This window comes from Trachurus trachurus, assembly GCF_905171665.1.
Source record: "Trachurus trachurus genome assembly, chromosome: 5".
NCBI classification, from domain to species: Eukaryota; Metazoa; Chordata; class Actinopteri; order Carangiformes; family Carangidae; genus Trachurus; species Trachurus trachurus.
Genome location: NC_139896.1, coordinates 27,725,211 through 27,752,407, shown reverse-complemented (window position 1 = coordinate 27,752,407; position 27,197 = coordinate 27,725,211). Strand labels below are relative to the sequence as shown.

Sequence of the window (27,197 nt, the reverse complement as noted above, 5' to 3'; positions counted from 1 at the left end):
AGGGCGCTGATTTATGATTATCGCTGGCATCTGACTGTAGTTGTAGCTTACTTGCTGTTTGCTCTGTCACCTGCTCTTGCTCAGTTACGATGGCCTGGTTTTATGTTGGCTGCGTCCCAGCAGCAGTGATTAATATTCTTTGTGCCACATTGGTTTTGTCAGGGTCGGCTCCATTCATCAGTCCGCCCAGCGCTTGTCCAACAAGGAGGGAACCTTGAACTTTTGCTCTTTTGATATATAAAATGGGCAATATTTAGGCTATAAACCAGATGTTGAGCTCTGTTCAAAGGGAAATTTGAGGTCAGTTAAGCCTCAGCCAATAATAGAAATACAAGTATAATTTCTAAAACCTTAGTACCCAAGAGGCTCATTTGTTCAATTATCTTCTATGCTTTATTATGCTGCTATTAAGTTAAATGTACAATGCTTGGACCATTAGGTCTAAAATGTTACGCTGCATTTTGATCTAGAAAGCGAAACTACAGTTGTAAGTGGGCTGCATGACTAACTTGTCAGGCTTGAATAACACTAACAAAAGACAAAACTTGACTTTTACTTGGTTTTCAAGAATGAGCAAAAACAATTTTTTCTAGATACTGTAACGTGATAAGGTGATTTCCAGTGGGACAGTGGGATTCATGCAAATCTGGCAACCCGCTGGAATGTGATGACAAGCAGGCTAACACACGAGGCTACCTCTCAAAATTTGTGTTGAATAATGTGATTAACATATTAAATTGTCATTTGTCTTGTCTTGTCTTTTGTTTTTTCTGATCATTTTATGCCACTATTATAGTAGGCTATAAGCCAAAACATAGTTTAATTATACACATACACCTTATGAAGAAGAAGAGATATTTATTGGCATTAAACATTGGATCATAGAAATAAAAACTGCATTTGTGTTTGCCTTTAGGCTTTGCAACTAAATCCATGATGATAACGTTAACGATGCTCATCGAAATGCGGCCGTTGAATATTAGAAATGAAGATCCTCGAGATAAACAGTTTCTGGTGCTTTACGCAAGTACAATTAATGCAGAAGAAGAGGGCACAACGTGATGTCATTAAAACAGGTGCGGTGGAAAACGACGAGGAATATGAAAATATGACATTTCTGTCAGTTTCATCCAGCTGTTTTTATGAATGGAAACCATTTTAACATTAATACAAAAATAATTGCGATCAGCTCAAATGATCAGACAATTATGTAATAATTGTGACAGGCCTTAGCAACAGGTAATGATAATAATTTATTTTTTTAATCTATACTATGATATCTATAAAGTTTGCAGTAGCTAGCATTAGCTACACGCTAATGGCCATTCCAGACCAAGTAAGGCTGTGATTCAAGTTTTTTAAATGATGACTTTTCTCTTTTCACATGTTTTGGGTTTCTCTTTAAAGGGCTCTCTCTTGATGGTGATGGATAAGTCAGGACAGAGGTTGCACTTAATTTAGTTGTTTTCAGATTCAGGTGTTTGGTTCAGCCACACTTGGTTAGGCACAGTTAAGGTTAGTGTTCTCACACTGTCTGGTAGCATCCCAAGTGACATTCAGGAACTCCCAGAGTCCCAGTGCACTGCCCGGCACCTTTCTCATTAGCAGCAACAGGAGGAGCAGATACTGCTGTGCAGTGGAAGCTCCTGTTCCTGTGAGTCCTAACACCACTGTCTGCTAACTCTCCCGGCTCTCGCCCATTAGACCTACCTGATAATGGCACGTAACACACATAGACTTCTACTTAATGCTTTAAACGCACACCGTTTTTGGCAAAGATGTGTTGGCTTTCAGGTGAGTAAGTCGGGGTTTTGGCTTGATCACTTCCACTAAGACCCCTGACTATCTGACTTGCCTTCCCATCATCCCCTGAGCCACATATCCGAGACCACAGGGAAACCATGCAACACTCTCCCAGCCTCGACTGCCAGCCACTGTCACCATGACAACCCCCTTGAAGCTCGACAGGAGGTGGCTACGTGGACCTGCTTGTGAAAAGCAAGTCTGACAGAGTCTCCTTCTCTCCCTCCCTCCTCCCTCCTTCCTTCCATCCCTGATTTGTACCTTATGTGAAGCTCACCCAGCTTTGAACCATCTGTACTGTTCTAGTCTCTCTTCTGTCTTCTCCTGTTGGTGTCAGACTGTTTGCATTTCAGCTGCTGTGATACCTTCTTTAAGCAGTTAATGGGTTGAGTTCAGATAATATTAGTCCATATGGCACGTTCCACTACTGAAATCAAAGCAATATCCAACATTACTATTTAAAAAGGTAAAGAACATTTCAGAAATAAGTCCCCAAAACTATCAGACGCCGTCTCCAGCTGCAGACGTTTGCACTGCATGCCACACTTCTGCTGTCACACCTGGTAAATAGGCCGCACATTAACCACACTATTGATCCTCATATAAATCAAGATGGTAATTTCAGTGGTTGACTGTATGTGAGTAATACTGCGAGCGTTAAATAATGTGGAATAATTCACACCCCTGATTCTGAATGTGGAAGGGCTCTGCCTCTCTGCCTGTGAAAGAGATGGGGTTTCCATGGAGACGGGAGGAGACTGTGTCTTCCACATTTCCCCCAGCATGATAGCTTGAAACACACACACGCACATTTGCAGTGGCTCAGCTGTAGCCTCCCCACCCTACATCACTTCTGCCTCTCAACTTTGAACAGCGGAGCCTCGTTTATCTAAACCTCCCACATCTTGCCAAAATGAACAAGTTGTAGCTTGTGACTCTTCAGGGGAGCTACAGCCAGTTCTGGCACGGTGCTTCAAGCCGCTGACCTATGATCATGATCTTACTTTTCTAACATTAAGGCAGCTGCACTTCAAACCTTGTGAGTCTTTTTCAGGCTCCCCCTGAAAGAGGCTCAGACGCTATAAATATTATATGATGGTTAAGAGTCATTTTCTCAAATAATCTGCACATGAACTGCAAAAGAAAATCTGAAGATCACAGCAGCATGACAGATTTATGTCTTTAAGACCACTAAATTATATTACTTTTAATTAAGCGATATTACAGGCCCTTTGATCTTCACTCCATCTCTGAGTGTATTACACACATTTGCAATATGCTGTGCTGACCTCAGTTTCCAATGGTCTGAAGTTGGAGTATTCAAATGATCACCAAGGTTGACAATGTGCACCACATCTCTATGTAAATACTGTATGTATTACTTAATTTAGCCATTTTAAAACAATATGCATTTTTTGCTCATAGAAAAGTAACAAGCTGTTCTTGGGGGCTTTTATTAAACTTTTCGCTACCTTTGCTAGTGCTTGCATGCACAAAGTGCACCACAATCCCATTCAGCCCAAACCACTAATGTAGGTAGGAAATCTATGCCTGGACCATCCATCTCTTGAATGAATCCCACCTCATCTCCTCTCCCTCTCAATTATTCATGCATTTCAGAGAATCCAGACTCAGCATCTATATTTAAACTGGCTGGTCTATGGTGGCTTTATAAATAGAAACAGTATAGGTTCTGGTCTGGCACACCAAAGGAGCCTGTTTTCATCAGGAATTTTACTTGACTTGGAATACACAGCATTTACAAGAATTGGAGAGAGATGAAAGGCGCTTTAGTCAATGTTTCTAAATTGAAGACATTATATAGCACTGAAAGATAAAAGGCAGTGTGGAGAAAAGCTTTATGTTATCATTTAATGCCTGAAAAATCTCAATTTGTTCCCATGGCCAGCTCCCCCTCCCTCCCCCCTGCAAAAAATAACTTACCTATACCTATACTATCAATGGTGTGCAGTCACATGTTGGCAAAAATATAGTTTCTTTATATTTATCATAATAAATATGATGCAGTTTACACTGTTGTCCTCAATGGCAGTTCATTAAAGCTGTTCAGAAATGGCCGTTTGTCCTGTTTGTCGCGTCTCCTTTCCACGAGTTGCCGCACGCGTTTACTTGAGTAAGGAAAACGAATTTGATTGGTCGTTATCGAGTGGGCGGGATATTCAATGTTTGGGATGAGACCGAGCTCAGTGTGTGTGTGTGTCTCAGACGTTTGATTGACGGATGACGGATCCAATATCAGTGGCTGATTAATCGTGAGCAACGTGACGCATAATTTGTGTGCCTGCATTATATAATGCGGAAAAAAAACTACCCCACTTTCATCCCGGATTTCCTCGAGAATATAATTTTGCACAAAGTTTGAGCTACATCGTCGTCTGATAGATGAGTTATTACACTAATTTATGACCCATAGTGGAATCAAATTCTTTTTTCTTTTCTGTACAGCTTTAACTGCAGAGATCAGAGACTGTCATGGTAAACTCTGTAGACGGCAGCACTGAAGGAAAATGTAAACATGAGAGAAGCATTGATTTGAATTATGGTGACAGTGAGACATGTACATAACACCTCTACACATGCACACACGTACAAACATACACAACCTTTTATGTGTATCTTGTATCTCACCTCACATCCCTTTTCACTCTCTACAAAAATGTGGCAAATATAAATCATATTTGAGCAAGGACTGAATATACAAAACATAACTTAATTATATCATTACATGATTATTATAGATGATCAGATGCATAAGCCTTGTCTATAATGTAAATTATAAAGGCTAACTCAATTTGGCCGGTCCGCATCAGAAGCAGGTCTGAGGCCTGTCTGCACAGGGCACTGAGGCAAGAATATATACAGCTGACAAATCTGTAGACATGATGTGATGCAATCATTAATGAACCAAGAAAGAATCTCAGAATAATAATTTGCAACATCTTTTGGAATGCCACATAAAATTATACAGAGCATAATGGAGGTCCTACTCTGAATTTTCATGGTGTTTCTAATAAATGTGGTAGGAGTTTGCCCAGTGACTGCCCCAGTGCCAAAGTGCCTGCAAACTAACATGTGGAGATTAACTGAGACACAGTTCAAGGATATCCTATCTCTCCCACAAATACAAATGAGTTGAGTTCATATGAACAAATAGGTCCAAGAAAACATTTAGCTTATAAACTGAGGGGCAGAATACAATTAATACACATTTTTAAAACTGTGATAAAAGGGTATATCTAACATTTATTTTAATTAATTAATTTTATGCATTATATGTGTCATTAAATAACAGTTTGGCATGTCAAGTCATGTAAAAGTTTTGTTTATACAGTGCTAAATCATCTTAAGACACTTTATAGACTGTGCTCATACTTAGATATTTACATGTGTGAGTTTGGTTATAACTATGTCGTGTTTGGACATGAATAAAAAATAATCATGCTGAATCCAAATTAAACTTCTGCTAATTTGTCAGGACTAAAATTCTTCTAGACCTCTTTGACCACCGACAGGTGAATTCATATGGTGCAGAAAACCATTGTGAATTGCACAGCTCTGAATACCACTGTGCATCATGAAGGTTAAATGTGTTTTGTGTTTGTATGTGTTTGGGACACACTTGCCTGCTACTTGGCCGTGCATGAACGCACTATGGATACGAGTACAGTACTGACTCATCCAGTAGGAAGGTGCTCAGTGGTGGGTTCCACTGCCGACTGGCCAGTGCACTCATATTATGAAAACATGGCTCGAAATACAGTTGGCACGTAGACACACACACACACATACACACACACAGAGTCAGTCAACAGTCATGCCTGAATAGAAGGCAGCTGCAAGTCTTGGCATCGCAGAAATTACAGTTGCCATGGTGATAGTGACAGTGAACTTTTAAACATTTTAGTGACGGCAGTGAAAGGGGAATAAGGAGAGGAATGGCAAGAGCACAAAAACATTCACAAACAGAAAACAAAGACACGACAACCTCGACTGAAAGAAGCGAATGTCACGTATTGTATTGACAAGAGCAAGACAAAGCCAAGGTTCTTCTTAATCCTGCACTCAGACACAGGCTTACAGCAGATACTCCACTTACTAACGGCGTCACATTGCACTGGGTTCATTTTTCAGTTTGTGGGAGCTCAGATCAGTGGCCGTTCAGTGTCAGCGCTGTTAATCCCTTTGGGAGTTACACTGAGATTAACATGCAAATCCGTTAAGTTTGATAACTGGCCAGCTTTACACAACATTTTTGTAGGCTGCTTGACACAGCCTCTTTTTGTGCCAGTCCTACATCTATACACTTGAATAACCATTGATATGTAACCACAAAAGACTTTAGCATGGCTACTAAGCAAAAATATCCACCATGTAGGCTAATTCAAGCTTCCATTCCACTGTGCAAGCTTCCATGTTCACATGGACACAAATAATCAGAATAAAATAGGAATAAATGCCGATCAGTAAAACTGCGTCATGTTCACACACAGGCTCATTTTCAGGAAATGTCTTTCAAATCAAGATGGTTGGTTTATGCCAGCTGATTTTCATTTCAAGATCTAAAACAGTTAATCTGGTCAAAGTAGTCCAACTGCACAAAATGAACCATTGCTGTTATGTGAGGGTCCTGCAACCCCCTCGCATAGATTGCAGGAGAAGTATAAACTCTTGTGCTTGCAGCTTAATTAAAGAGAAAAACCAAAAACTTTTGCAGCACACAATATACAGTAGGTCCATTTGGATCAGAGGAGGCAACAAGCACGTACGAGAGAGAATGTTTGTTTATGGAAGGAAACGCATCTTCTACTGTTTTCAACAAATTTGACCAGCAAAAGTACACTGCACATGTCACAGTAAATTTATTCTGAAAAATTGCTTATGTACATGCATGTTTTAATTGGCTCACTTTATTTCACGGATCACTTTATTTTTGCATCCATGTAAACGGTGAAGTTGGAATTTCTGGTTTTCTGAATGATTATAATCAGATTGTAGAAAAAAAATGCACATGTAAACGTGGCTATTGATGGCAACATGCATGATATTGTCTTTAAAGCCTGTGGCTAACGCGGCATGTCCCACCCTTACCTCACCGCGTTGCATCCTCACCAGGTAGAAATTTAACAAACACCTTTTTTGTTGCATGGCAGCTTGGAGCTAGCTAGTTAGGAGCTAGCCTGCTAAAAACCAGAGTGTTATTGTATCCCTATTTGGCTTTTAGCTCACTTTTCTCAGAGAAGCAAGACAATGGTTCATATTGTCACTCTAAAAAAAAAAATCATTCAGTGGCTGCATACTGTAGGCTACTTCATAAAATGAAATGAGACAGTCTGGCCTACAGGTTTTAGCCTGCTCTTCCAGTTGTACCAACTGACCTAAAGCCCTGTACTTAATTTGAAAAGGTGTTGGTTTTGTTTGCTGCCATATTATTAGCACTACCAGTGCAAAATCACTTTCTGGACAGGCTGGGGCGTGAAGCGGTCAAGAAAAGAAAAGGACTGCATTTCTCCGGGCACATTTGAAAGAACCTTTAAAATGGGACGGCCTAGTTGTGCTGCTGCCGTGACGCAACCAGGTCCTCAAACACAGTGTCTGAAAGGTGCCCGCTAAACTGAGACCCAGCTAAGGTAACATGAAAAAAAATACTGTAAGTGTAATGATTTTGGTGTGTGTTAGTGTATGTGTGTGTGTGTCTGCATTTGGGTGTACAGAAACTTGAAAGTATAGTCCCAGAAAGTGCTCATCAAGGTGAAAGGCTTCTCGCTCCAGCAGTCAAGTGCTGTCTACCTACTCTCACAATCAGCCATTGGCTTGATGGATGCTTCTCCTTCACCTTAGTGGATTCTATTTCTGCCTCTGGCCTTCACACTTCCCACAATGTCATTCATTCACCTTTCCACACAACCTGCACAGTGGACTGAAATCCACCGATGAGGGGAAAAAATAGTTACAACAAGTGGAGCAGCTAGCGTCCAGACCTGTGAATTCTAATTTATAAACTCTATTATTCTGTGCGCACATATACATGTTGGGGATTGATTGTGGTGTGTAAGGGGGTCGCATATCACATTAATGGTGACATGCAGCAGGTCCACGGCCAATCTGCTGGCGCCCTCAGGCCATTCTGTTTTGTGTGTGTAAGAGAAATGGTATGGGTGAAGTAAAAGTAATCACATACCTGTTATACCCAATGAATCACTGGGTGTCATATGTGAAATGTCACAATATGCAATATAACACATTATACTGCAGGAATATTTTTAATGAAGCCAATTGTGCGCTTACATGATAGTGTACATCTAGTGCACACTAGTCTACACTATCTCAGCTAACAAAATGTCTTGTCCACAGTGATGAAAACAGATGCTACACCTACAGAGTCTGACTCTATGTTTCTCTGGAGGGGAGTTTATTGACACTCTATTAAAGCACCTGTATTAAATGGAAGTAACAGGACACACTATATTCGCACCCAAATCCATGGGCTCTAGTTTCGTCGACCAGGTGAAGTCTGTGATCAGCGCAGCTTCGCCACGCCAACGGGGTGTGGTCCAGGTCCATTTCGCAAGATTCGTGGGCCGCGCAGTCAGACTTAGACCGGCGCAGCCCCTCCCCTCGTCCCTCCCACCGGCGCAAACGGTGAAGAGGGAGGAGACAGGGCGGGAGGAGGAGAGAAAGGCGTGGAGTGGGTTTGACACAGCCGAGTCAGATCTTCACCAATCAAAGGAGCTCCTCTCCTCACCTTTAACTGCGCGGCGGGTGATGCGCGCTGCAAGTTTGTCATTTTATACTTGGACATGGACGGAGGAAACAGCGACGCCAGAGGCCGAACCTCTCCCCGGAGGAAACAGCTGTTTCCCCGGAGGTCCGAGCTCAGAGTGACCAATAATGAGTTTACTAATATACTTAACCAGGATTGATCTGATACACTGAGAACCCCTACGCAATCTAAGAAACAACAACTAATAAACTAATAAAGAAACTCACATTTATTCAAACCCTGTGTGTATAAGATCAGAGTTGTAGGCTACACTAATCACAACATAAACACACACCATGTGGATGAAATCAGCAAGGACGCGCTCTCTCTCTCTCTCTCTCTCTCTCTCTCCCTCTCTCTCTCTCTCTCTCTCTCTCTCTCTCTCTGTCCTCCTCTCTCTCTCTCTCTGTCCGTCTCTTTTTTTCTCTTTTTTTCTCTGTGATAGAGATGCTGAATATACTGTAGTAGGCTATATACTGACTATCTGATACCGAGGCAGTGGTGGTGGACTAAGAGAGATGATGATTTGTGTTTTGTTTTTCATTACGGCTGCGTGATGCGGTCGCACGTGCTTATGAATTAATAAGTAAATAAATAAATACAGCGATCATCACAAGGGCAGAGTGGTATCTCAACACGGCAGCGACATGCAGTCATCCACCCTCAGTCCTGCTTGGGACATCCACAGCTGCTTTTCAGTGCCAGTTCGTCCCTGCTGTGTTAATTCAGGTGGAGTTTCCATTACGCGCCGACAGCCTTTGATCTCTGCTTTGATCTGACGTCAGATGTGACGGGACAATCTATATAGATATAAATTCACGTGTTGATTCCATTAGTTGCATTAAATAGTGGTTATTGTGGATATTTATTGCATTGAAATGTGCCTGGAACTGTGGAGATCTGCCTGTGAGGTCTTGGTGACGTGTGTGCACTGCAGGTCAGTCAGCCAAACTTGCACTGCACCTGCTGCGCTCCGCGCTGCGCTGAGACTAGACCTGGTTGGAGGTGGCGAGCTTTCAGCGCAACTTCGGCGGGACATTTTCGGACGAAACTTCCACTGCACCAAGCTGAATCTGTGACGCCTCCCCCTGCTGCGCGACCACGCCTATCTCAGCGCAGCGCGATCTACAAATCTCCCAATCTGACTTTGCGCTCGGCTGCGCTGGTCGAAACTTGCATTAGACCGGCTGCGCTACCTTGCGCCACCTGCGCTGCGCCAGCAAACTAGGGCCCCATATGTTTATATTCATTTTAGTTCGGGCCAAACACAGTACAATTTGATCACAAGTGGGCCGGACCAGTAAAATAATGGTATAATGATGACCTATAAATAAAAATATGTTTTCTCTTTGTTTGAGTGCAAAGAAGTACAAGTACATTAGGATGTATTAAGATGTTAACATTAAAGGGATATTTCAACATTTTGGCAAATTCACCTATTGCCATAATCCCTATAGTCATAGCAGTACAGTAGGTTTGTTACCTTTAATTGTCAGTGCAATGTATTTCTGGGTTTCCCCCATCAAACTCATCAAATACACAATCCAACAACTCCAAAACGCTCTTGTGGACAAATTGTGACCTGACCTGTATGAAATAGTAGCATGGCACATTCACCACACTATGAAATAATAATTATGTAGCACTACGACACATGAAGCAAATGCTCAGCACTACTTACTTTTGAAATCACTCCGCCCAGCAGCTGAAATGTAGTTCCGGCTACGCATTTGCCTCCAAAACAACTCAGTCTCATAATGTTCCATTATTATTTCATGCGTGGCAAATGTGCAGGTCACAACTTGTCCACCAGAGTGTTTTGGAGTTGTTGGATTGTGTATTTAGTCTGATGAGGGAAATGTGGAAATACCATGCACCTTGTAGGCTATCTCTCCCCTGCCGATCTTGAAATATCCCTTTTAAATAACCCTTTTACAAAACATTATGAATGACCTGAAATGTCTTGAGAAAAAAGTGTGCAATTTCATTAATTTGATGCCTCTCTTGTTTTTTATGTAATTTTCACACTTGGCCCCTCTGGCGGGCCGGTTTTGGCCTGCATGCCACATGTTTGGCACCCCTGTTCTATAATACAATGAACCTTGTGCATTGGAGAAAGTAAGAAAACCTGTGGCTCTGGTTCACGTGGATCCATCATAACTTCCTCCTTCATCAAATGAACCATCAATGACCCATACTCACATCCTTTCACAGGCGTTGTCAACAATTGATAAATGAAGGGGAAATGTGGTGTTAGATTTTACTTTGGTAAAATTCCAATAGACTTTAAATGCTCACACTTGTGATAATACTGACAATACAAGCAGCCTCTCATTCACTGAAATGAGATCATTCTTCTGGAATGCAGCTCGAAAAACAAACCCAGCAAATGTATGTGTATTCACAGTCATTGAGACAAGAGGAAAAATGATTGCCGTTGTGCCAACTTTCCATTGTTGTGCAATCATCTTATGTCAGTAACTATTTCAGCCGGGATCTTTCCCCTCTGACCGTTAGAGTGGGGGGAAGAACGCTGCTATATCGCCAAAATCTCCAGCGTTGCCACGACTGCGTCATTGTTTTTACGGCGTGTGTTCCTGTGTGATTCAGCAGTTGTGACAGTGGTTGATGAGCACTCTCCTTGAGGCTTGGGAAAAGTGACACAGAGTTTCAATATTAATCACTCACTCACAGACTTAGACAGCAGAGTTGTGGGTCCTACAAGTGAGACTGTATTTCACTGGAAGGCACGACCTCTGTGTCACTTCAACTGTAAGACTAAAACTATCACGTCTTCAATAAAATATAAAGCAACCACCACCACACAGTCAAAAGTCCTCTCTTCTCCATGGAGGAGAGGACACAGGTTGGTCACTGTTGTTTTTTTCCCCTCTATGATGCATTTTGCACTGCAGTAAATTGAGCTCAGACATTAAAAGGCATTATATAAACCTGCCTGTCCATGCTCAGGTTGCTTTAGTCATCTTTTCTGTTTTCAAAATGCTGAATATTTTACAATTACTTTAACTATACATGTGTTTTCTCTACAGGGCATTTGTGTACCAGAATGTCTCTTGCTGCAAAACACGCGTCTATAGAGATATCTCGTAATGAGAATTAATATTTGTGTTTTCAATGCTGCACTTTTGTGTTTTACTCTTAAAGCATAAACAAAAGTACAAACCAGATGCTTTTGTTCTCTGAGCCTGTGGGAATGTCGATTGTCCTGCGTATGAGCCTTGTTCTTTAGAAGTTAATATGGTCTAAAGGCAACCAAAAAAACGAAAAAACCATAATAATAAATGGTTGGTAGCCTACTCCCCATGGAGGTGATTAAAAGGTTTTCCCCCCAGAACTCTTCGGGTTATTCTGGGTCAACTGATTGAACTTGTTAGGAGTTTGCACAAGTCAGGTCCATTACCATTTAAACTTTATATTGTATTTCTCTGTAACCATGGGCTGTCATTCAGACTAATATCAAATTAGTATTCTGGACAGATGAGCGTTCCATTACTATAATATTATAGCATTTACTGTAAACATCCCATTATGATAATGATAAACTTTTCTCTCATGTACAGTATGAAATCTGGCTCAATGCAATGACGCATATAGATTCCCATGCCTATTACAAATGGAAATTTAAGCAAAACCACGACGTCATGTGCTGGCAACATGGAATTCTAAGTTTCATCCCACAGGCTATGATAAGAGCTAATGTTCAACTATATATCGCCATGTACCAGTTTTTACTTTTCCCTGAGTCACAAACCTGCTTCTTCGTTTCTCTGTTTCTCCGGCTCAGATTCAGCCTCCACGTCTCAGTAATTTTCTCTTTCATGTTTACATTCTCCAACTCAACAGATCTCTTAATCTATCTCAGTTTTTTTCCCCTCCCTTACAGTCTTTGCTCTTCAGGCTTTCCTCCTCTTGGGGACAGTGATGTCTTGGTGTCTTTCACTCGGTGCTCACGTAACAGCTCAACAAAGGAGCTGTCTAGCTTTGCAGAGGCAACGCACGATTCTTGACCATCTCCTGTGTCTCAGCGCCCACTTCACAGGCTCGTTCCTGCACAACGACAGCGTGCTCTGTTCATCAGTGACAATTTTCTTTTTGTGATTTCAGTGACAAAAAAGATTTCAGATCCTGTTTTTATTTCTGTTAAAACTCTGTGATCTGTGCAATCGCTTCACTGCAGGTTTCTCCGGTGACCAAAGTTATGTAATTTCTAACACACTTAACGGATTTTAGTCACCAAAAAGTCGGAACATGTCCACTGATGTAAATTCTTCAATAATACATAGAACAAAAACGAACAAACTGTCCTGACCAAACCTGTTCTGCAGCAGTGAAACAAACTGCCATGACTGTGCCTCACTGCCAGCCGGAAAAGCTAAGATGTCTCTACAAAGCCTGAACTATCCACTACAAAATGCATGACATAACTTGTAAAAAGGCTCACAAACACAACCACTAGAATCAGGCTTCTCCTCATTAACTGTGAGCGAGCACTGGAATATGCAGCAGCGTTCAAACAGCTAATGAATAGTCATGACCTATTTTCCAAAACCAACTTCAACTAATAATACAAATACATATTAATTAAAGCAAAAAACTGGAAACATCTATTATTGTCTCTGCCTGGTCTGATCCACATCACCATGTTCCATCACATAAACACCACTGCCAAGGTGTTACGTTATCAGGTCCGTTCCATCATTTGTTTCTATTTACATGTGGCTGAATCAGCATTTAATTTGCATTGAACGTTTACTGTATTTTGGAAATCCCCTCAAACTTCCCTCTATTGCTGCACACATCAGCCAGTGTGTGCAACCTTTGTAATGGGTGTGCTTCTTGACTGAAGCTATACATGTGATGCACATCCATGCACCCAACAGAAAGAAACTCAACTGAGGATCTCATCACCTTCCCCACGCTGTCACCATCAGGCCAAGTTTCTGCTAATATTATCTAATCTAGCTAGCAGACTGTTGACTGAGACAGTAACAGCTAAATCAGGGGATTATCAGGCCTTAGCGGACATCTGCACGCTTCTGAGTGTGAATATTTGTCCAAAGAGGCATTAACATAAAAGTGTGGAGTCATGGTTTCATCTGCAATTCTTCTTATCATCCCCAAAACCATGCAGATACCACAGTTAACCAATGCACATGGGCTGGCTCCTGCAGGGTCTGGGGTTAATGCAGTAACATCATCATCAAATGGTAGAGTACAGAAAAGTTCAAAGCTACAATAATCAATACTCACATCACATGGATATTTGCAATGTAAATGGAATTACTTGTGGGATGAATTAATGCTCAACTCGCAACTTGGTTTCATGCAGCACTTTATTGATGTGGTTCACTCCCATCGCTCTCATCAGCCCTGTCTCTGGAGACGTTCTCCACTGTAGTCCAAGTTGAGGGGTAGCTTGCAATAATAGTGGTTAATAAATCAAGCTATCTTTTTCAGTAGGGATGGTGGAGACCAGTGGTGGTCGCTGGTCTTTCAAAGAGGGGAAGCTCATTTCCAGCCTACATCATAAAATTTGTCCATTTATTTACAGCCCCACCCTCACCCTCAGACTACAGTATGAATGAATGAACGCACTAACGAAACATATTAAACTCGAACAAGGAAATGTGAGAATTATGTTAAACTGAAACAAGGAAATGCTATTGTGTTTCATTTACAGTGTATGATGTATTACAATGGAAATGTGCTGTATCGGCAAGCAAATACCAAGAAATGAGCAGCAGTTGGTCTCTCCCCTCACAAAATCCGCAATGGGACTGAACATGACAATCCTCCTGTGCCAGTATCATGTTTCAAAATCGCCTTTAGACAGAACCTCCAATCACTATGCAGAAGCCCAGCGTCCTGGCCCCGCCCCCTGCTCCATTCACTCCCAGAGATGCTGAGCGTCCGTGGGGCAGACAAATTCACAAGCATTTACACACTTGAGCGTCTGCACAGCACTGAACTTCAACAGGTTTAATGCACTGAGAATGGGAATGAATGAGAAGAAAATCACATCCGTTGATCTGCGATAAGAAGCTGATTCTCAACAAACTTGTTTAGTTGAACGTGTTCTAACACAGTTTATAGTTGACTATTTATTTTATTGCATTATTTTCCTTTGCAGTCGCCTCAGGTGGAGACCCAAACAGAGTTAACAGTGGAGTGACTACTTGGACTTTAATTTTGTCAGAAACCCATGAATTATGGGCTACTGGATGTTTAAAGACTACAACTGTTTGCAAACATGTTCACCGTATGGATTCATAAGGTGGTAACAGTTTGATCTTGTGTTTGTTGCTCCCAGGTAGCTGATAGAAATAGATTAAACTTCACTAGATGAAGATCCAACAGAATCTAACAAATACATTTTACTTCTTATCCCACCATGTTGATTCAGTCCACACCATATGTGAGGAGGAACATCCTCTGGAGGCCTGATCAGATCTTTTTATTTTATTTTTTTTTATTTTTTTGGTACTCCAAACTGTTTGGCTGTGATATCTAAATGAGGATGCAGGATAAGGAAGGGAGCCATCTCTCAGCATTATAAGATCATGATCATAATTGCTCAGCAGTTACACAAATCCTCAGTGTGCTACCAGCCATCTGGTCAAAAGTTAGCTCCCTTTTTGGCTCAAAACTTTATTGGACGCATACATCAGACCTAAGTCCAAAAAATGTGGTCTTGTCAGTCTGCCCTCAGTTATTTTGCTGTCACAGTTCTTTATTAATCCATTTAGACAAAAGTAGCATTCGGCCTAATGGACAGTATGTTACACCTTTAATAAAAAACATTATTCACTTTTCAAGTCTGTATCTCCTGAGGGTATTAGTCTGTTTGATTAGGTTATAGGCTATGCCCTTAGCTCCTAATCTACGGCCTAGGAACTACATGATGCAAAATATAGTTGTGTGTGTGTTTGCTTGTGCTCTCTTGCTAGTGAATACAGGTCATAGGTCATGCCTGTTAATCAATTCTCTCAGCCCTTCCTTGTCCATAAATCTATTCATCAAGCACACTATAGCTGAGATAGAAGTATGGGCTAAATAAGGTTTGAGTTATTGACTTTCCTTCAACTTTAACCTTTAGAGGTTGCACTGGAGTTTTTATAGCTGCATTTGAATCTGACTTGAGGGCACGTTAGCAGAGACACGGCCACTCAGAGGCACTGCAGTTGACGAGCAGACAGTGTGACAAGCAGAGAGAGCAACCAGCATGAAAGCAACCGCCGAGGCACTCAGTCGCCGAGCGGCACGTGATCCCGGCTCATATCTCTGCACCACACAGACGCAGACAACACGGACAAACAACCTGAGAAAGCCTGATACGTTATTTCCACCCCTTAATCCTCTATCAAGCAAGGAATTCTGTGACTTATCACACGGTCACTCTGCAGCTTCCTGTCAGAGTTCCTACAATAAGGGATACTTGATACTCTCTGGTGTGTTACAGCTCTCTTTCTCTGTAACACGTAAGACTGAACAACATATACGACCAAGTAGCAGCAGCCAACCTCAGTTTCCCAAGCACCATCTCCACCAACGTAAATGTTAGATGATAACAACAAATTTGACAAAGGTGTTCAATTATTCAGCAGTGTGCTCTGCAACTGTTCTGAGGCCTTTGTTTAGAGACGAGAAATATACTTTACTCTCAGGATATGAGTGTGCAGTGTTGTCTTGCATAATCATGACCTGTTTACATAGATTGTACACATGATATATTTTTGTGGTAGATTGTGTGTATATGTCATACACTATCATTCCATTTGCAAAATATATTAGCATTTATATTTTGCTTTTGGTTTCCACTTGGGCTCTGTCTGTAACTGAAACATCAAGGGGCTCAATGGAAACACTTTATATTGTGCAAATGAGTGTGTACTACTACTTAGTATTGTGACAACAAATGCACCGCAACCGCAATCAAGCATCACTCGGTCTTGGAACATAACCAAGCTGTGACCATTCCACAACCTTAACCACACGTTTGTTCTTGTTACCATGACGACAAAGATCCAGCCAGCTCCTATGGGTTGTATCTGGGGGGTGTGGGCATGTGTGATCTACAGTATGAGTTGGACTTGAAAATACCATTCATTGCATCCTCAGTAATGTTTTGACTGACGGCACATGATTTATCATCAGCAAGTTTTAAAAGGTTTTAGGACATGTAATGTCATCAAGACACATAATACATAGCCGATCTGATCGGACCCCAGGACCCCACTGATCGGGCCCCTGGAAGAATAGTTGATGTAAACTACATCAGCTAATGGGGATCCAAATCAAATCAAATCAAAGCCTAACTGCATCACCTGGTGGAAAACAAGAACAATATGAAGACGAACCCTTTTGGGGGGGGGGGGGGGCACAAACTTACAGCAAAAGGAACTTACTCTTACAACAGAGAAGGCTGTAAGCCAAATCTGGTTTGAAACAGAACAAGGCACCCATCTATTATAAAACCTGTCTCAAAGCTATTTAAAACAACTCAGGCCTGGACTTTATAATGATACCAAGGCCAGACACTCTAATGTTCTAACCTTCCAGAGATTAAAAGAAAGTTGATGAAGACAGCCTCAATGCTGCTGATTCTGTACAGTGGTCTATTAGCAGTGGTTCCCAACCTTTTTTCCTTGAAGCCCCCGCTGCTTTTGTCCCCCCCCCCCCCCCCCTGAAGCCTAGATGCACAGATGCATCAAAAGAATAATGTGATACAAACTTTTTTTTTTACAAAAAATAAACAGTTGATACAAGGTGGAGCCCTGCCATGGGTATGTTATAACAGTGAGGAGCTCCATATACATTCTGAATTAATCATCTTATTCTTTTTATTCGATTTTGTTCTATCTTATGTTGTTTTATTTCTCTTTCTGTCCATTTTCCTTTTTTGTGTCATAATTGTCATCATGTCCCTGTAAACAGGTAGGTTGTAGGTTTTTGTTCCCATTGTCTTTGTTTATACATGATTCTGATTGTCCAATTGGGTGTGTTATTGGGATTTTAAAATTCAATATGCAGAAATATAATTTCGATAACCTCATAAAGCTCTGTGGACCCCCTGAAATCTCTGACGCCCCCGGACCCCAGGTTGGGAACCAATGGTCTATAGGATGTGGACAAATTTGTGATCTACAGACATAGGGGCCATTTCAAGATACTGGTCTTTCAGGGAAGATTCAGTCTGGAAAAACCGACTCTGAAACATTGAGCCCCATCTGAGAATGTTCAAGTCCTGTTCTCATATTACTTCCTATACATCACCGTCCATTTGACTGGCTGTGACTTCCCAGCCGTCAGAAAGTGATGGATCCCAGTCTGGGAGTTTCACGTCTTGGATCCTGCTGCAGACTGATATATGAGTGGGACTATAGCCAAACCGTGTTTATATGTCATCTTAAGTGTGACATGAGAGGAGCATTATTGGAATTTGTTGCCTGCTATGTGAAGCACAATACCCACTGACAGAGAATGAAGTGGCCATAATCCATTTTTGATGCATGGAGGACAAAAATGACAACAACACTCATGTTTGGCTTTAGTTTCCAAGCCAAATGTTGATAGTAATTTCCATTTATACACTGAGCATCAAGCAGAATCTTAAACATGGTTATGAAAACTATCTAAGGTCAGGTCAGGTATCGGTGCATTTGAGTCCTTCAGTGATGGAGTGGCAAAGGTTTTGACCAATGCCATGGAGATTATATAACATGACTCTTTTAATTCCAAATGAATTGTAAATATTACATGAGAAGCCTCATAATTACTCCAATTTTATTCTAATAGTGGTTTTGATTAATGACAGAAACCAGTCAAATCTAACACGATGAGGCACAAAAGCTACTGCAGGTGAAAATCCTTTATTGTCGGCAATCAGACAGTTCGGAGCTGCTTTGCCAGCGGTCAGACACAATCCTATTTTATGGTGACTGAAATCTGATTTGAGACTGTGAGACAGACAATGCTGTGGCTTACAAAGAACGTAAACACAGAGAGAGAGAGGGAGATAGAGAGAGGGGGAAGCTTCAAATTGGGCCCGAAGTCTCCTGGAGAATAATTAATGTGACATTTCCCTGACATTTAGTCGGAGGTATAGCAGAGGAGCCCGAAGAAGAGAAGGAAGGAAGCTGAGATATGAGCCAGTGAGGGGATAGAGAGACAGGAAGAACGACAGGGCAGAGAGAACACAGGCAGCAACAACGACTCCCTCCCTGAGCATCTTGACAAATATCGCAGCTTCTGCTCGCTTGCTTTGCACGGACTTTAAAAAAGCAGGAACAAAGAGAGAGAGAGGGAGGGAAAAGGGAGCAACACAAACAAACCTACTAATGCTCAGTACCCTCTCCTTAAATGATGATGAAATTGTACTTTTGTTGCTTGGTTACCATTTGTTTAGTGCCTCTCTCCGCCATTCACCATCTGTTTATGGGCTGTTTCACATACATTTCCATCTCTGACCCCAGGACGGGAGAGCACAGCCGATTAGCTAACACGAGGACGCTCTGTGGTCAGAGATGGACCACTTGACAAGCCCACAGTTTGTTCCAGTCTATTAAAAAATGACTGAGACAATACACCCTCCCGCCATGAATGCTTTTAGTAGTTTGGTCTGTGGTTTCACATTGCCCTTTTAAGCTAATTAGGAGCTGATAAACTCTGCTGCGTGCTAACGGTGTTGAGGTTGTTCTTTTTCCCAGCTCACTATATTTTCCTATGGACCCATACTGATGTTAAAGAAAGATATGATGGACACAGACAGGGGCACAGCCAGAAATTTCGGGGCTCATGAAAAAAATACAAATAAATCGGGCCCCCCCTGCGTAGCTGTTGTCACACCATCTCTAGGACTTAACTGACCCATTAAAAGCTTTACATTTAATACATAATGGTTTTTAACATGTTTAAATGAAGCATTCTGGTGAAGAACATAAAAGGAAAAGACAATATGCTTCACATAGAAAAAGCACACATACGCATGCATACATTAGTATTGACTGAGGTTCCTATCATTGTAATGGCAAGAATGTATGAAACTGAACTCAACTTGAGTAAAAACAAAGAGATCAGTAATTGTATTACTATATTTCAATAATATTTTAATAATTTTGTGTTCATTTTGACCTTTTATTGGGGCCCCCTGTCAGTCAGGGGCCCTTGGAATACGGCGCCGCTGGATGGACACTGTTTTTGATGGTAATCATTGCACACACTCATCGATGAGTGGCTATTGAGAGCTATAGATTTGAAAGGGAACAATATGCATAAGCACTCTGCTGTGTCATTATTCAAAGTGAGGAGCCCCCATCTTGGTTAAGCACTTTGAAACTGTCCTCCAGTGATATTTTGATAAATTGCCGATATCAGGGCGCGATAATGGATACAGCGACGTACGGTCGACTCGGAGTGGTCATCTCCTTTTTGTAGGCTACAGCACTTTCATTGCTCTAACACAATAAACATTGATTTTAAATCCCTTTGATTCCTATGAAGAAGACATTTCACTGACAGACTCGCAGCACTCAGTCTGTTTGTGGAGCAGCGCTGACAGTTCTCACAAATCTCCACCATAACAGCATCAGCCAGCACAAACAGCTAATAGTTTAATTTCCATTTCCCAGCCCCCCCCCCCCCCCCCCACCTGATTTTCTGCAGGCCAAAAAAAAAAAAATTAAAAAAGGCATGGTGCTGCTTTTTAAAAGGAAGCGTCGCAAAAAAGACAGCTTCTTCTTTGATCCCTCCGATTCAAACCAAGACGAGAGTGATCAAAGGGCCGCTTGTGTTTAACACAGCTGTGGTCTCCCAGGTTGCAGTTGCAGGTGTGGCTCTCTGAAAGGCCTGCTGAGGGCCAACGCCAGTTTTGTGCGCTGTTAAAAGGTGAACACGGCCGATAGAAGTCAACAAATGGGGACCTCAGATAAGGAAATAACAGTGCAGCGGAGTGAGGACCTCAACATCTAATTATGACCAGGGGCATTCCACACTTAGCTGTTCCAAACAAAAAGCTCATTCAGCCAAACGGTGCATAACATTAACACACAACCAACCCTTCTTTTTACTGAATCCTTCTCTAATAGCTTGAACAGTATGATCGATTTATATCTCTCTCTCTCCTTCTACTTGTTCATTAACGTATGTACAGTAATGACATGTCACAGCCTTCCTCTATTGATCAAAACCCTCTCAAGCGCTCATTTATCCAAATGATTCAAACAGTCCTAAATAAGTTCTGACTTTTTCTCCATATGCATTAAAATGTAAGTCAATATCTCAACCTCCTGCAGAATATGCAATTCAATTGGCGCTGCGTGATGCAGGGCGAGGTTGTCACAAAGCATCAACTGACAGAATTCAGGAAATATTTCACAGAGATCACTTCGAGAATCAAAAACGTATTTCATGTTGCAGCCAAGAGGTATTGCAGTGATACAATGGTGCGTGAGCAGTCTGAGAATGTGTAGGCTGCACATAACTTCAAAAGGAAGCTAATGATAATAATCTGATAGAAGACTGATAATAACGGAGCAACAATGAACCTGAGTTATGTTTCTGAGATGGGGGATTGCGATGTATGCACAGAGCTGTTTTCATTTTCACCCTACCACACTTTTTAGGCCTATCTGTTCAGATTTGTTCTGCTTCTTGAGCAACCATGTGCAGACAGGAGCACTTACATTCCTCACTAGTAAATCACGTTTGTTTCATTTCCATCTCTTACAGTACAGTACATTGTTTTCCAAACCGCGGAACAATCAAAGCATAAGTTGTAAAAGAAAACCACAAGCTGTCTTGTTTGACACTTTTTGTGTGGTGGTAAAAGTCTTTAAAACGTGTGACTAATTATCACTGGTGCAAAACATGTTTTCCTCTTTGACTAACCATCTACATTCAACTGCAGATGCTAAACCAAACAATTGTACACAGTCATCTTTGAGCCTTTAGGCTAACCTGATAAATAAAAGGACAACATCTCGTTCTATAATTTGAAGAAACTGTGCTGTATCTCAACTGGAATACTTCCATAGCCTACTTACACTAACTGTTTTGAGTATGTACTGTAAGTGCATTCAAACTAATGCAGTGTATCCTAAGTGGATGATGCACTCATAACGGTCAAAAAGTTGAGTGTGGAATGATGGACACTCCCACCCAGTGATCGCCGTCGTGGCTACGTAGCGGAATATAATATATTTAAATCAACATACCAATAGGCCAATGTTTTTTCCGCCAAGAAGAGGAGTCAGCTGACGCGGCGGCAGCGGCGTAATATCCACCTCGAAACAGGTGGTCCACACAAGCAAATAAAAAGTGCGAGCAAGGCAGTCATGTTGCTAATTGAAATTACAAACAAAACAAGGCAGTAGGTGTGTTGACGGGCGACGTTAGCGGTCCAAAAAAGAAGATGTTGGCAAACGTTGCGACCGTTCGTCCCAGTAAGGCCACAACGACAGTAGCCTATTCAATTTGAGCACTAACCGTCGAAATTCGCGCTCTACAGAAGTAAGTACAGGGCGTACATAGTGTAGATGACAGTGTATGGAAGTATTCGAATTGAGACACAGCTCAGGTCTTTGGGCTAAAAGTCTGCATGCTAACATGCTGACTGTACGTTGCACTTCCTCACACTCACAGGGTGTTAACATGCTAATGAGGAAGTTTAATGTTTACCATACAAACCATCTTAGCTCAGCGTGTTAGCATAGCATCATTAGCAAGTAAGTAGTCTATAGCTGATAAAATTTTGGCCTGAAGGTGGCACTAGAGGAAATGCTGAGATATCATTCTGATTACAGTTTTTCCTAAGTGGGTCATTAAGGTTTAGCTACCATGTCCATGTTTGTGTACAGGTTGTTTGGTTGTTGCCACACCCAACCAACCAACCAACCAACCTACACTAATCTCTTTCACCGAGCTTCCAAAGACATTTACCTTTGCCGCAACAGACGAGCTGGGCTTTTCCAAGAGGTCCCAAAGTTTCTTCCGTTTTTCGGCGCAGCACGTGTTGTCAAATTCTTCTCCCTCTCTGTCTTTTAAATTATCTGCCTCTCTTTTGAGCTCCTCGTTCATTTGCTCCTTTTTCTGGTGGTACCTGGCCTGGCAACACGACTCCAGGTAGATCTCGTCGATGCCCCAGTAGTCGAGTTCTTGGCTGAACGACAGGGCGCACATTTCTTCCATCATGTGCAGCTTGCCCGTGCGGTAGAAGTTCAGAATTGAGGTGAACGCCCCCGGATGTCGGTCAAAAAAGTACTCATTCTCCTCAAGATTGTAGTCGTCACACACTTCCATCAGAGTTTCGTGGGTGTTGCAATCTCTTAACTTTCCTAAACGTGTTCGTGGTAGCCTATCTAACGTTCGCCATAGGACTTCATGCGGGAGGCCCCCAACATTCAGCCTGACCCTGCGGAAACATGACTTGCTGCGGATGATGTCCACTGGTTCAGGTGGCAGTGAGGACGTTGAGCGGGAGCCAGCTTTATTTAACTCTGCCAAGGATTTCTCCATGATGACTTGTGTTGAAGGAGCAGGCAAACATCCAGGGCTATGGGCTACAGGTGGCCCTCTTTTCTGTCATTATTGTGCCTAAAAGAATCAACAACAAACAGAAAATGACATAATTAGGCCAAAATCTCAGGGGTCATGCAGCAGTCATCAGATCCTGAGCTGAGATGGTGATAATACTACAGTTTATGACCCCACTAAAGCCCCCAAGATACATCTGTTGAGTCACAAAATGGTTTAAGAAAGAAAAAATGTCAGTTTTTTTGTCTTTTGTCTTGTTTATCAATCCAAACCAATCCAGAAAGCCCATATCCCTCAGGAACTGCATGTTGTGTGAACAATCATTGCTACAACCCCCAATCGACTGAAATCCACAGGTATGTTCTGATCCTGGTCCTTCCTGGTTTCTCATGTTATTGATTGACTAGATGATAGAATTTTAAATAAAAGATCCTGATGACCAGATATGAAAATCAATGGTTAAAATGAGCCCACTGCAATAAAATGGTGCAACAAGCCTCACAGCAATATTGCAATAGTACTGTATAAGCATAGGCTACTCTCATTTATTATTTATATGACTCTGAATGAGGTGCAGATAAGCTGTATCATAACTATCAAGATAAGATGTTACACTATTCATTACCATTATCACATCTTTTTATTGTATTATCCTGTGTTTTTATTCTTCCCTGAATCAACAGTAAACCTGCAGGTTGGGGCTCTTGGCGGGGCCGGCTCTACGCAGGGGCAAGAGGGGGCAGTGCCCCCTCAAATAAATGTCTTGCCCCCTGAAATCCAAATTTTAGAAGTTGAGAAAGCACATTTTAATATAGGATGTGTAGAAAGAAGTTAAGTTGGGGGTCCGCTCGCTATTCAGACATCCCTCTATCTAGACATGCCGGTAGTCCGACACTTTTTGATACCGCTATTCCGACACGTCGTCTTTTTTTTTTTTTTTTTTCTTTTCTTTTCTTCTTTTTTTTTTTTTTTTTTTACAGCTGCGATACCCAGGCGCGTCTCTCTCTCTCTTGATGAGGGAGTGATGTTCTTAATCTCAACAACTAAACTATCAAGTCACAAACAAAACTGACACACATGATAAACAAACAGCAGTTTGTTTGTCAAGTTAACCTGTCACCTTCAGCACCACGGACAGCGCCGCGGATGAGCCGCGAGCAGAGCGTCTGGGCTCTGGGCTTAGGGCCTGGGGCCTCATTTATCAAAACTGTAAGTAAGCAGTGTAAAACTGCTGCTACTAAATGTTTTGCTTAGGCCTACAGCGAAAAGACACCCAAAAATATTTACACCTTTTTCAGATCTATCAAACTGTGCGTGCACAACTCTCCACAATTTCACTTTGATAAATCAAACTGGATCCAAGAATGGACGGTGCGCAGTTGCGCACGTGAACACACCTCCGTCTCCGGAACCCCTAGACACAACCATAGCCTATATGGTCAGCACGTGCATATTAATTAGCCATGTGCTCTCTGTGGAGCGACAACAAAGTGACAACGAAGACAACGGGCGGAGGGTGGGGGAAAGAAAGCGAGATAGCTACACGGCATCTCTACCGTCTCTCTACCTCATCTCTACTGGACTCGGTTTAGGTCATTTTCCATTACAGCTGAGTCCTTCACAGTTCCTCCTCAGGGCCGCGTTGTCTCGCTCTTTATTCTCTCGTCAGCTCCAAACACACGTGCACCTCCTTAACTCAGGTGACAGAATAATAACAGTCTCAGGGGCGCTGCTGCCGGTGTGTTTTTAAACTTGGAGGGTTTGTTTTTTTCTTCTCTAATAGGCCTATGTAGTTGTGTATGAGAAACAGTGTCTCAGATGAAAAAAAAAAATCAAGGGACACGTCTGACTATAACGTAATCAATCAATGTCGGAAAAGCGGAATGTTTGAAAAATAGTAAAGTTCAAGTACAAGTTGACAAAATTATCTGCAGTAGCACAAAAATCCGCCGAAAAAGGAACAGTATTCTTTTCTAAAATGTTCTGTTCCTTTTTTTTTTAGTATTCATAAGACTACCTTTCAGTTTTGTAAATCTTGACCATAGTAGACCCCCCCCCCCCCCCCCCCCCTCTTCTCAGAGTACGCCAGAATGCTTCACTCACATTTTTAAATCACAAAAATTTTCTGGGGGGGATGCCCCCACACCCCCCTGCAGGGGTTTAGCTACTCACCTTTTTCACCCCCTCTGGGTTTGCAATGCATCTTCAGGTATATGCACCCCTAACCCCCCATATAATGTGGCTCTTTGCATTAAGACAGTAAAAAATTTGGGCTCTAAGACCCTGGTTGGCCCCCTGGCCCCTAGTTGGACAGGTCTGAAGGTAGAGGCCTGACAAAATGCAATCCACTTCTCCAGGTTGGCGTTGGACACATAGCCAACAACTCAATTCACTGAAGTTACTGTAAGCACAGAGAAAAAAAAGTGCTGGAGCATGATGTGTTCACATGATGCCCCCTTCACATTTCTGACTGCCCCCTCATATATGCCTACCTAGAACCGGCCCTGGCTCTTGGAATGACTCACTCATGTTAGGAGTCAACAAGGGAAATGTTGCTTCGTCTTCAGCTGAATCAGGAACTGGGAGAAATAATTTCCCATGACTTTTCCCAAAAACAGCTTAAAACACAAGCCGTTTTTTTTTTTTAAAGCTGTAAAGAAAAATAAATTTGATTCCACTATGGGTAATAAGATTAGTGTAATAACTCATCTATCAGACGATGGAGCCCAAACTTGGTGCAAAATTCTATTTTCAGGTAAATCTGGGATGAAAGTGGGGTAGTTTTTTTCGCATTGGATAATGCAGGCACACAAATTATGCATCACACTGCTCACGATTCATCAGCCAATGATATTGGATTCCGTCACCCATCAATCAAACTTCTGAGACACAAACACACACCAAGCTCGGTCTCGCCCCAAATTGAATATCCTGCCCGCTCGATAACGACCAATCAAATTTGTTTTCCTTACTCGGGTAAACTTGTGCAGCAACTCGTGGAAACGCGTAGAAGGAGGCGCGACAAACAGGACAAATGGCCATTTCTGAACACCTTTAAACTCGGGAGGTCCAAAGGACTAAGGTGAAAATACCAAACTGCTGATGACAGTTAGGGCAGATACATTTAATTATTATCCCTGTTGTTATGTCATCCTCTCTGAATTCCTTTTAAATCATGTGCTGAACCAACATTACACTCTCAGATGGAGGTTTGCTGAGATGACTCACAGCTGATAGTGGGCTGCAGAATCTGAATCTTATAGGCTATTTCTATTTCTGGGGTTAACAAGAAAAAAATATTTGGGAACAATGACTAACACTATAGATTTCTGTCCAACAGCTCCACTGCAAGATTCTTAAATGTGAATAATTGGTTGTTTTTGATATGACTGTAAACGTAACAGCTTTTTCTTTTTCCTTTTTTCCCCTGTTGCTCAGACAACAAAAAGAACAAATGATGGCTATGTTGCACTATTTTTGACATTTTGTACATTAAGCAACATACCTGTTGATAATGAAAATAATCACAGGCTGCAGCCTCAGTTCTCCCATGATGGAATTGTACAGTTTTACCTCGGGTACTAGTTGACACAGTAAAATGTAGGCAGTTTCATGAATCCACTTAGCAACAAATATTAACCTAAAAGCATAAAATTAATTCTGGGTCCCTGGGTAACGAGATGGAGGACCCATTGTAGTTTCTACTGTACTTTGATGCATGTTTTTGACAAATTCGTAATTAATCTAATGATGCAGAGAGAAAATAGTAAATCTGGGGCTTTTGGAGTCCCTATAGACCAGGGGTCCCTGAGCAGTTCATTTTGAATCTGGTTGTTTTTCTGACTGTAACCTCTATATATTTTTGTATTGTTGCTCAGGCAAACAAACGGGATGAAATTATGGCTATGTTGCAATATTTCTTTTGATATTTGTACATTAAGCAACAAATTTATTAACCTGTTGATAATGAAAATAATCACTGACTGCAGCTTCCGTTCTCCCATGATGGAATTGTACGGTTTTACCTCGGCACAGAAAAATGTAAGCAGTTTCATTAATCCAC

General features: G+C 41.7%; 1 protein-coding gene across 1 annotated transcript in view; it reads right to left on the bottom strand.

The window, feature by feature from the left end:
• Positions 1 to 23,116, bottom strand: part of kcnb1 (potassium voltage-gated channel, Shab-related subfamily, member 1) — a gene marked incomplete at both ends in the record, with an annotated part of 30,479 nt that extends 7,363 nt beyond the window's left edge. The window contains one exon of the mRNA XM_083971607.1: positions 22,541 to 23,116. Within this exon, the coding sequence (XP_083827733.1) occupies positions 22,541 to 23,116 (576 nt within the window). The remainder of the gene's footprint in view (positions 1 to 22,540) is intronic.
• Positions 23,117 to 27,197: the final 4,081 nt, after the last annotated feature.